The sequence below is a fragment of the Mus caroli genome, unplaced genomic scaffold, assembly GCF_978045245.1.
Source record: "Mus caroli unplaced genomic scaffold, Mus_caroli_1 scaffold_1, whole genome shotgun sequence".
Lineage (NCBI taxonomy): Eukaryota > Metazoa > Chordata > Mammalia > Rodentia > Muridae > Mus > Mus caroli.
Window position 1 is genome coordinate 129,089,682 of NW_028227256.1, and position 11,942 is coordinate 129,101,623.

The window sequence follows — 11,942 nt, forward strand, 5'->3', positions numbered from 1 at the left end:
GCACAAGGACAAGGCAGGCAGAGCTGCCAATAGCCCCGCCTGCTCATCCCATATGCATGTATCATTGATAATAATTAAGTCATGATAAGAATTGTGCTGTTGATCTGTTTGCATATATGGCTGCCTGATACCACACTCTAAATTCCTTCTCAAAGCGCTCTAAGAAGTGAGGTGCTCCTTATGTCTTCAACCTGGAGAAAGTTTAATAACTTTCTGCACTTTAAAGCAAAGGAGAAGGTCTGCCCTCATCCAGCCTCGCCTTGCAGCTGACATTTTTAACCACAGTGGCTACAGTTTCTGACTTCAGGTTTTTGGGGCCATCTGAGGCCCTGGCTCCACTCTGGAGGCCTGAAATCAGAAGTTCTGGAAATGAAACCCAGAGATCTGGGTGTAAAAGATGCTCCTGAAAGGAACTGGAGTTGAGGGCATGGAGGTCCAAGCTGTGCTGCACTCACACCCGCACCCCACAGCATCTATCTGGTCCACAGACTGCCTCACACAGCCCACACTGCTCCATAGCTATAGACAGACCTGTCTGTGCTGCCGTACATACAGGTGAGCACATATGGACACACATACGCCCCGGCAAAGGCAGCCTTCTCTGCAGCTCCTGCCCCCAAAGCCCTCACTCTGCCCGGTTATTGTTTTCCCCATAAGAGTCATGAGACACCGCAGTGGGAGAAAGAAGCCAGAGAGATGCTTTGTGAGGGAGGATGCTACGCCTCTCCTTGCCCTGGGTGTGAGTGTCCCAGAGATCTATGCTAGGATCTGGTGAGCAGGCCAAGAGCAGAGAAGCACTTTCCAGGTCTCAGGAAGGAGCAGATATAAAATCGGGCCATACTGGGAGGTGGCAGCCCAGGTCCTGGCCCTAGGCGTTTGGCAATTGTCTTCTGACCTATTTGGGTTGGAGTTCCCCAAGGGGTGCTCACACCTCTTGCTTCCAAAAGGAGTTGCCCCCCAAGAGAGGGGTTGCTGGAGACCTTCTCCTCTGGCCTTTCTCAATGAGAGTCAAGAGTAGAACATGGATACCAGAGGAGATGGAGGCAGGAGGAGCGGCGTCTAGAGTCATTCTCTCCCTCTCCCTACAGCAGACAGATACAGGATCTCGTTCTGTGCGGTCAGAGCCTCCCACCCTGGCTGTTCCTCCAGTCTGGTGGAGATAGCCAAGACCAAGGTGTGAGAGTTAGATCCAGTTCTCAGCAGCCCCATGAAGCACCGTGAGTACAGGGTAAATCAGAGCGACAGGGACCTGGCAGGAGCCTCTGAGCATGCCAGCAGAGACAGGTATGGCTATGTCTCGAACAGTCATGGGCAAAAGGTGCGTTCTAAACTCCAGAGCTGTGGGATAAGTGCTCCTTCTCCCTTGGAGCTCTTTAGGGAAAAAGAGACTCCTGTTGATTTGAATTTGGGATCTAGGCCTACTGGCCCCTCAGCAGCAAGCCTCGGAGATGCCCAGCTCCATGGTGAGAACTCTCCAGATATTGGCTCCCTTTTCTGACTTCCGGCAGCTGCTTCCCACCTCTGGGCTGAGTGAGCACGGGGAGTAGCATGGAGACCAGACCCTCTGTCAGCAACCCTGCCCTGCCTCATCTGGCTGCTCTCCACCCAACCCATCCAGGCTCCCTCAAGGAAGCCCCTCGGCATTCTTTGGGGTAGCTGCTGTTCCCTTGGATCCAGAATCCTGGAGCATTCTTTAGGAAAAATGTCTGGATATGATGGAGGTGTCCCATAGAGCACTTGACATGTGGCGAGTCTGGCTGAAGGCATTGTTTTCATTTGAATCACATCTTAGCTCAGGGGTCACACTTGGCAATGCCTACCACACCGTGCAGTGACATTCTAGAGGCCACATCTCCAATGGATAGCATGGAGATCTGGCTTTGCCACATTGTGCTGTGGCACTCAGTCTCTGGATCATGTTTTTCTTCATCTTCCACATAGTAAAGATTCATTTCCTTTCCTCCCAACTTCAAAGGTAAGGGAAGACCCGTGTATGGGAAGAATTTAGCAAGGAAATGGCCTCAGCAATGCAGAGGAATTGCTGCCTAAGTGGTAGTCATGATTTAACCCTATAATCAGCTGCTCTTACCTGGAGAGGAGACCAGAGCCATTGTGGCCAGCAGCAGCAGCAGCAAGCTTGCCCTTTTCCTGGCCGGTGCTCCCATGGTGGGTTTCAGGCAAAGGCAGTGTCCAGAAGAGAGGAGCCGCAACCCAGCTCCAGGAGAGTCAACTGGAGACTGAGACACACCTAAGAAGACAGGATGGGGGTGCTGAGCATCGGTGCCCTTCCAGCTGCAGGCACATCTGGTTAGGAACTGCCTGGGCTGTGGAGCTAAAAGCACTCATCTTCCTCAGGTCCCAGAGGAGGGAGGGAGGGGCTTGGCAATTACCATGGAGCTCTTCTAGGGCTGAGTGCCTCCCCAGTCCCCCTGGGAGTCTGGCTCTGCATGGTGGCCCCCCCTCCAGCCTGCAGGTGCTGATCAGGAAGTGAAAGCGGAACTAATTGGCAGGCAAGAACCCACCTGCCCGATTGCTTGCACTGGTGATCTCTGTCTGGAGGAGCCCTGGGGGGCGACGGGGGGGCGGGGAAGGGGGTGGGGTGGGGCTTTGCCTGGAGATAAGGACATCCTCCTCTGGTACCTGGGGATCTGGACAACTCTCTTCCTGCTTTTCTTCCCATAGCTGCCCAGGTGGGGGCCACTAAGTCCCCCTGGAGCTGCACAGTCTCTGAACCATGACTGATTTTCTCAAAGTAAGGAAAGGCTCTGCTCCAGCCTGTGGTGCCTAGGTAAGGCACCTAGGTGTTTCGAATGGAGTCATGACCTCAGTCCTATCAGCCACACTCCCACCACATGGGTTAGTGATCCACCAGCTTTATGTACCACGAAACTCTCAGAGGAGCCTCTGTCTTACACTGGGATAGCAGAGACTTGGTAAAGTCAGGCTGGGTAGGTCACGGGGAGCAGGTCAGCAGCTGGGGAGAGGAAGACCTCATTCAGAGAGGCAAGGGCAGGGACGGGGTCACCTCCCTATCTACTCTCTGGGAAGAATTCCTGGGACAAGGACTCCCAGAAGCTACCTTGTAGGTATTGGGGTGAGTCTGGTCACACAGCCCATTTCTCCCTCTCAGAGCTGCCACAGGACCAGAGCACCTGGCTGCAGAGTCTAACAGCCCACCCTGCCGTGGAGCCTGCAGAAGGCCCAGGGCAAGGCAGGTTTGTCCCCACTAATTAGCTATGCAACTTGCTGTCTACATCTGTGTCCTCAATGAAACTGCTTTTTCAGGTCCTTTCAGCTCTAGCTCTCTGGGGCTTCCTGAGATAGCTGAGTCGGGACCCCTGCCCTGTGGGCTGAGAAGGAAGACTGTAGACGAAGGTGGGCGCAGGATGTGCCCCACCTCCCTCCTACTCCACTCACAGGAAAAGCCTTCCAGCCTGCCTCCACCTGGGTTCCCACCAGCAACCAAAAGGCAAGGGGGAGAGTGTCCGGAGCCTGCCAGGGGTGTGTGGCAGGGATGCCTGGCAGAATCAAGAAGCAGGGGTTAGGGTCCAGAGCAGAAGCACTCCCTCCTCATGTGACCCCAGCCTCATCTTCTCTGCTTCTTGTCAGGAAGAGTGTCTGGTTGTCACCCCCTGCACTAGGATGCAGACATTTGGCTTCTCTCGATTCCCCCATCATCCACAGCACCCCTCTCCCACACCCTAAATAATTTCTCTATAAGTAAGGTGTCCTCATACTGTAGAGCGCTGTTCACCCCTCACCTGCCTGGAAGCGCCCAAGGTATCCCAGCCTGAATACAGAATTCAGCCCTTGATCATCCACAGCTCCTGCCTGTGGAACGGTTTGTCTCCAGTGGAAGAATATCAGTCCCCTAAGAGGAGAGGCTGTAGTCTGACCATCTTAGAGCACCATACTCAGTAAAGTGTCTAGCACATATGTCACTTGTGAGTCGCATTCAACTAATTGATAACCGTTGTGGCTGTTCGCCTCCAGGAGCCAATGGACACCCATGACACAGATGAGCATATGTGCGTACTCACAATGGAACTCAGTATATAACCTGACCAGGCTGGAAGGAAGGTCTTTGGCACAGCAAATGGTACATATGCCCCCACACACAAGCACACCAAGGTCTCCGGGTCAGCAGGGCATCTAGTCATAGGAAATCTCACAAGTGTACCTCTGGCTGCTGCCCAAATGTGGGTGCTGCCCAAATGTGGGTGCACAGCACAGGGAGGTGCTGGCTCAGTTTGGAGCCCACATACCCAAGGCTTGCAAAACCAAAACCAGTAGGCAAGAGTTGGTAGAAATGCCTTCATCTCTGTTTTTTATAAAGATTGACTTTTTTTTTTTGTTTTTTGGTTTTTCGAGACAGGGTTTCTCTGTGTAGCCCTGGCTGTCCTGGAACTCACTCTGTAGATCAGGCTGGCCTCGAACTTAGAAATCCGCCTGCCTCTGCCTCCGGAGTGCTGGGATTAAAGGCATGCGCCACCACCACCTGGCTTGACTTTATTAATTATGTGTACTTGTGTGTGAATGCAGGTGCTCACACGTGCTGGAAGAGAGTGTCGAATGCCCTGGAGCTCCACACTGGGCACACATTAGCGCAGGCCCTCGAAAGGAAAGAGCAGGGCATATTCCTAACCTCTGAGTTTTCTCTCTGGCTCCCCGACCTCATCTCTGTACAGCTCCGTGGGTTTAGATGAGTTACCTCCCTGATGGAGCCTCAGTTTCCCCATCAGCAGAATGGGAACTAGGTGAGCATTACAGAGTGATTCTGTGGCTACAACCGTGCTGGTTATCAAGTGACTGTGCTGTTTCTGAGCCCTCTGGACCTGTATCAGTCTCCTGTGGAGAGGGAGGGAGAGGATGGTTCTAGATGTCCCTTCTGCCTCCATCTCCTCTAGTTTCCACTTCCTGTTCTTGACTTTCCCAGGAGGCTCCCTGGTTGAGGAACTTGGAAATCGTCCCTTGGTCTGGGGAATCGTGAACTTGTCTCTGGGCATGGAGAAGCCACTCCTCATTTGCTCTTTCGCCTTTTGCCAGCCGGCCAGGGCTGGAGCTCCAGTTCCAACACAATGGCTAGGCTGGGAGGAGCTTGGGCAGAGGGCATTTATCCTGAACACAGCAGAGCAAGGCAGAGGTGAAGTCACAGTGCTCACCTCTGCCATGTAGTGGTCAAGATTTCATGTTGTCTTTCTGGTGATGTCTGTAGATTAGAGAGAATCCAATCCCACTGCATACTTTAAACTTTATTCTAGGATTTTTATCATCCACCAGCCTGGCCTAAATACCCTGAGTACCCTCTAAGGACCAAGACCTTAGAGGAGGCTTTGGGGGTCAGGAAGATATGCAGTTTCTCCTGGGATGAACTGTATATCAGCCAGTGTGAAGAGATATGCTGAGCCCCATCATCCTGGGTAAACTAGGAAAGCCCACATATAAGCCTGGAGTAAGGCTGGAGAGATGGAGCACTGGTTGCTCTTCCAGAGGTCCTGAGTTCAACCACATAGTGGCTTACAACCTATATATAGTATGTATATACATATATTTTTCTTTTTTCTTTTTTAAAAAATTATATATATATATATATATACACATACACACACACACACACATATATATATAGTAAAGGTTGGAGCTTTCTGCTTCCATGAAGGTGAGGCAGCCAGACTCTATTATGCCTTGCATTCATTTCCAGTACCATGAGTGCATGCATTTATGAGTGTGTGTGTGTGTGTGTGTGTGTGTGCGTGTGTGTGAGTGCATGTGTATGAGTGTGTATGTGTGAGAATGCATGTATGTAAATGCATGTGTGTGTGCCTGTGTGTATATGTGTGTGTGTGTGAGTGCATTTGTGTGCGATTGCATGTTTGTGTCTGTGTGTGTGAATGCATGTGTGTGTCTGTGTGTATGAGATGTGTGTGTGAGTGTATATGTGTGTATGTGTGAGTGCATGTGTGTATATGTGTGTGTGAGTTCATGTCTCTCTCTCTCTCTCTCTCTCTCTCTCTCTCTCTCTCTCTCTCCACACACACATACCCTCAACCCATAATCCTCCTGTAGCCAACTCTCAAACACTGGGATCACAGGAATGTGCTACCACATCCAATTCCATCACAGTGTTCGGTAACAATGGGCCAGGCATTGTGCTGAGCACAGGGGAGGCAGTAACTGTGGATCCCTCCCCCCCCACACCTTTATGGCACTCACTGGATGGCTAAGAGCAGCCACTAGATGTGCTTTCAGATTCAAAGATCAGTCATCTTCCCGCACCATCTGCTCTATGACATGTCCTAGAAGGCCCAGGATGGAGAGGGCCTTTGTGTCAGAGTGAGGCCGGAGTGGAGTTATGCCAGGCCCAGATTGGCCGAGCTATCTCTGAGCTAGCCAAGTCTTGCCCAAGCCAGCTGCCCTGGTACAGGGGTGCAGGCACAGGCTGGCACAGTCGGGCACAGACTCTCACCATCAAGGGGCTGGTTCTGTGAGGTACTAGCACATGGGAGGATAGGAGGTTCAGGGGTTCTGGTTAAAGTTCCTAGTCCAGGAAACAATGGGTGAGAGGAAGGAAGGACAGCTTGGGAACAGCAGACTATGAGGTAGACTCCAGCAAATGACAGGGTCTCCAGGCTCAGGATCTCTCTGTGGAGCCAGTTTTAAAAATGTACCTAGTCCAGCAGGTCTGTTGCTGCCTCCTGGGATGTCCAGTTCCTGCTCACCCCAGCTCTTCCCTTCATCAGTCAAGCAAAGCAGAGAGTTAAAGGGTGTGGTAGTATTACATACACTATAGTCGGAAGTGCAAGCGCGCTTGGAGCATGGTACAAGGCACAGAGAGATCTCCGGTCAACCTTTAAAATGTTGCAGGAGCCTCTTGGATGCTCACCTCAGCCTCGGCATGTAGCATGTCTCGAGTTTTACAGGGCAGGCCATTGAGCCAATGAGACCTGGGGTCCTTAGTTGTTATACTGAGTTTTACTGCCTTCAGTACTAATCTCTTGTACCTTAGTCTTCTGTAAAAGGGGACAAAGAGGGTCACCTCAAGGGACTCTTGTGAGGTCAGAGACATAATTGGGCCACTGCCGATGCTTGGGAAAGACTGGACCTTATAACCAAGCTCCCCCCAACCCCACCTCACCCCCCAGGATACACATTGCACTTTTGTGAGTCAGGTATGTTGACATCATTCCGTGCTAACGGCAGAGACACCTGCCACTTAGACCTTTCCCTCACATTCCACAGATGCAATGTAATGAGGCAAACTCTAGACTATGGCAGGAAGATATTCCACTGACAGACCTGTACCCAACACCACACATTTAGGGAATGTGGCATGGGTGTGCCCATGACTCTCTCAGTGGTTTTTCTCTCATGCACTTAACTCCTGCCAGGGACAGAAGGAGACTGAGCTCAATGCCTGTTCTCCGCTTAGGATCCGGTTCACTATCTGGCAGGGTCATCAAAGCCCAGGAGGCTCTCAGTTACCACAGTCCGCTTGGAGGATGGGGCTCTAAGCAGAGGTGTGGAGGATGCTGGGTGCCCGGTGGGCCAGGCCAGGCACCACTGGATGGGGGATGGGAGAGGGCCTGAAGTAAAAAAGTGTTTACATGGGGCGGGGGGGGGGGGAGGGGGGGATATGGGTGGGATAGGGGGCCACAGAGCCAAGTGAGAGAGTCTGGCAGTCCTCAGACCATCTCCTCAGCAGGCACGCTCTTTGTCTTTCAGCGGACTCCTGAGGCATCAGTGCTGTTAGGTCTCCTGGGGAGACTGCGATTCCCAGACTCAGGAGTCTGTCTGAACCTTCAATACTGACTTGGGGAGTCTGGCTCTTAGTCTGCAGCCTGGAGTCTACAATAAAGAGACTCCTCAGAGTTAAAAGGCCAGAGTGTGGGGGACATAGGTCTTCCTGGAAAGAAGCGTGAGACTGGGGTCCAGTCACCCCACACTGTCGGTCCCTCCACCCCTCCAATCCTTCTCTATGTGTAATTTGAGGTAGCAAGCAAAAACCTTAGAAGACAGACCTCAAACCCCACATTTTTTCCCCTGTGGTGGGGATTTAACCCAGAACCTCGCATATTCCAGACAAGGGCCTTCTACTTCAGTATACCTGCAGTCCTCGGAAAGCTCCTTTGTAAAACTGGAGGAGCATGAACAATTGCTTCAACTGGTTTCCAAAGGACCAAAGCAGGAAGGAGAGGATCTCAGGCATCGGTGGGACCATCTTTGCATGCCTGTTCCGTCTACTGAGAAGAGGCTCCTTCTTATTCCCAGCCCATGACCCCAGTTCCCAGGTGCTTTTCTGCAGGCCGGTGGAGAGCAAAAGCCTGTTCAGGTGGGGACTTCAAAGGGGATTGACAGACACTGAGATAACACAGGGTCCCTCAGGAGAAGACTATGGTTTTGAATCAGGATGGGTGCCCGTGAGCAGGGCAGGGGTTGACTTCTACAGGTCAGCAGGGGTCCATGCGGTTGGTATAGACACTAAGGTATATTCTAGCATGTCCCGGAATGGATAATACTCAGGTTTAAGGCGAGGACATTGCGAACCTTTGCTTTTGGTTGCTTAGTAGACAGACACGGACTCCTTTTGTAGCAAGGACTCATTCAACCACAGAAAGGTTCAACTCTTCCAGGAAGGTGAAGTCACCCCTGTGGGATGACTTCATCCAAGTTAGCAATAGTCCAGGAATTTTGGTCTAGATGAGAGGCAGTGGTCCCCCTGGGAGAACCAGAGATGCCGGCATGTGGGAAGATGACAAGGATGTCATCATTTACCATCTGAGAGGACGGCCTGAGGCTGGAAGAAATGTACCTGCACCCCAGCCTAACTCCTGCCTCTGGCATGACTGTCTCAAGCCTAGACCCAACACTGACCCCAGATCTGCGGCCATCTTTACAGTTATGTGACAGGAGGTTGTCCTATGGCTCGGCTTCCTGCCCAGAAGTGTCCTCTATTGTCTAATGTAAGTTCCTTATACCCCAGTGGCATAGTCTTCGCTCTGATTCTTCCCTTTGTGTGGATAAACCACTTCTTCCCTGATGCTCTCGTTCCACTCTCAGTCTCCCCAAGAACACAAATACTACCATATCCATGCTTGGAGATTGGCTCTCGGGTACGTCTTCTCAACCGTCATCTGGCTTGAGACACTTACTGCCAGAAAGACCCTGTACTCCTCAAGCCCTCACAAATGCGTGGCTGACAGTGTCAGCATAGAGGCTGGTTCAGGTGTTTCCTGCAGCTTATACACTTCCTAGGACTGATCTGGAGTCAGTCCAGGACAGTACATACAGCTGTCTAGTGGATCATGGGGACTCAGAGCTAATACACATGCCTCCACTTAAGCCAGGTGTCAGGAAGTGGAGGTGCCCAGAGAAGGCCACTGGGGACAGTCTGAGGGTGACCCCAGGGCTGGAACCTGAAGAGTACATGCTCTGGGATGGCAGGTGCAAAGTATGGCTTGGCCTGGTGGAGAGTGGGGAAGGGGAGAAACCAGTCTTGTCAGTAGCCCTTCTCTTTAAACCCCTCACTTCTTCCGGACAAGGGCAGTGGCTTCTGAAGGAGGCAAGTGGGACCTTGAGTGTCTTTGGTGCTATCACTTCAGAAGTCCCTCCTATCTGTTTGCTTCATCCCCGGACTGCCTCTAAATTAGCAAAGATTCCCACAAGGCAGGAAGGACTTTGACCTTGTGCAAGAAGCACTGAGTGGTTCTGCCAGAGCCTAGAGTTAGCCGCTGGGGCCCCTGGGAGGAGCTGAATGCTCCTGACTGGGAGGCAGCCCTGAAACATGACACCTGTTTCAACCACCAGACCATTTTCCCCGGCCCCGCCCCTGGAGCCTCAGTCACACTTGCCCCTCCCACAGGTGGTCCACTCTTGGCTGCCCGCGTCATTTAGTAATGTTGCTGGTCCCTTTGAGCAGGACCGGGACAAGTGTTAGATCATCTCAGAAGCTAAGTGGATGACGGGGCATCTAAATAGGGGTTTGGGGGAGTGCCCGAAATAGCTGCCTAGCTGCTCAGGACCAGGCTATGTGGACAGTTCCCTCTCCTGTCTCCTAGGCAGAAGGGATTGGTGTTCAAACCCACCCTTGTCCAGGACTGGGGTCACTGCATGCAGAACCACTCTGTGCTGGTCACACTAGTTACAAACGTACTAACAACTGAAGACCGGAAGGAAGCTCAACTCCCCCTACCTCCCAGGGGTGGGGATGGGGTGGGGATGGGGGCAGAGCTTCAGAGTCCAGGCTGCCTGTGCAGCTCGAGACACTAGTCTCTAGGCATGGCTTCACCTTAGCCTCTTGCCCCCCCAGTGCTGCAGCCAGTCTTGGAGGTGGTGACAGACACTCCCTGGCTGGGGCTGTTTCCTCCTGTAGCCCATTACATAAGCTATGGGGCTAGGCAGAGGGGTTACCCCCTCTCTCTAGAATCCCCTGGAAAGCCAAACTTTGAGCAAATCCTTCCCTCCCACCAGGGAGGCTGAGGGGGAGGGATCTGAGGAGAAGACAAGGTTGAGGAGGGAGGAGGGGAAAAGAAACTGCAGGCTACATTCCAGCCTCACCCTTGAAGGGATGTGACTTGCCTCAGTTTCCCTCCCAAGTTGCAGCTTCTGGACAACCTTTACCCAAACTTATGTTCTGTTCTCGCCTCTCTTCAATAGCCTTCCTAGTCCAGCAGGACCAAGACTTCACGAGGAGGTCACCCGGCAAAAGCAGCCCCCCACATGAACTCAGCATTTGGAAACTCAGGTTCAGGTCCATCTAGGGAGTTCCAGGGACAGGGTAGAGCCTGGCCCTACAGAACTGCTGGGCACTGGCTGGGGTCCAGGGCGAGCCCCTGCCCTTTTGGCAGGTAGTTACCACTGCCTGCTCAGATTTCTGGACCCTCCCAGGGGCCAGCTTCCTGGACCAGTAAATCAGGCCTTGCAGAATGCCACCCACCTAGACAGGACGGGTAAGAGCCTGTGGGGGTCGCTACTGTGGGGCTGGGATGAGAGGTCAATTGGGACCCAGCCTGCTGCCTGTCCCTGTCCCCTCCCAAGTTTCAAGGAAGACATTTATAAGGGCTGAGCCGGGAGCCCCTCTTGAAACAGCACCCAGGGAAACCTCTGGACTGGAACAGACAAAAATGATAGGCACCTACCTAGAGTGCGGGAAGGGTGTTGGCTGGGGCAGTGCTGCAGCTGCCTGGTGAGTAGACTCTGCCGCCAGCCTCGGGGCTGCTTGGCCCCGCCGGCTTTAGCCACTGGCTGTCCTGGCGTGGCGGCAGCGGGCGAGGGTGCGTATGTGTGTGCGCGCCCCGAGCCACTGCAGCATCTCTGCATCAGGATGCGCTCCTCCCTCTCGCAGGCTCCGCTCACTGGCTGGCTCGGCTCCTCAGCCAACGCTCGGCCGGAGATGGCTTCCTCTGCCCCCTCCCACCCTGCCGTCCCCACCCTCCTGGCTTTACCTCATTTGCTGTCATTTAAGGACCAGGGAGTGAGCCCAGAGCGCTGCCGTCTTCCATCAAGCTTGGCCAGCTCCGTGCCCAGCCCAAAGCTGCAGAGGGGCGCTCTGAGAAGGCACAAAAAAGTGTCTCTTGCTTCTGAAATCCTGGAGACACAAGGGCACCCGGCGTCTCGCTTCTCTTCTTCCCTAGTCCCTTGTTAGAGAATGGGATCTACAGCAAGCCTCCAATTTGCAGTGCGGGGCAGCTGTGAAGGAGGGCTCAGCCTCCATTATCCCGGTCTCCTCGCCCATCATGTTCCTTTTCCTTCTATTTGCCCAGAAGTAACATGGAATTTTGTCGTTGTTGCTGTCAAAATGGTCAAACTGTAAAAGACATTAAAATTAGCAAAAGTCTCAGATTCTTAACCCATTCTTAACAAATTTGAATACCCGCCTCTAGGTTTATATTTTCACTTGGGTTATGAGAATTAATTTATGAAAATGAGACCATAAAATGCATCAT

General features: G+C 52.7%; 1 protein-coding gene across 1 annotated transcript in view; it reads right to left on the reverse strand.

Annotated features, from left to right (window-relative positions):
• Positions 1-11,310, reverse strand: part of Cntn2 (contactin 2) — a 31,441-nt gene extending 20,131 nt beyond the window's left edge. The window contains exons 1-2 of the mRNA XM_021171196.3: positions 11,136-11,310; positions 2,090-2,248 (exon numbers count right to left, since the gene is read on the reverse strand). Coding sequence (XP_021026855.1) covers positions 2,090-2,165 — 76 coding nt within the window. The 5' untranslated portion in view covers positions 2,166-2,248; positions 11,136-11,310. The remainder of the gene's footprint in view (positions 1-2,089; positions 2,249-11,135) is intronic.
• Positions 11,311-11,942: the final 632 nt, after the last annotated feature.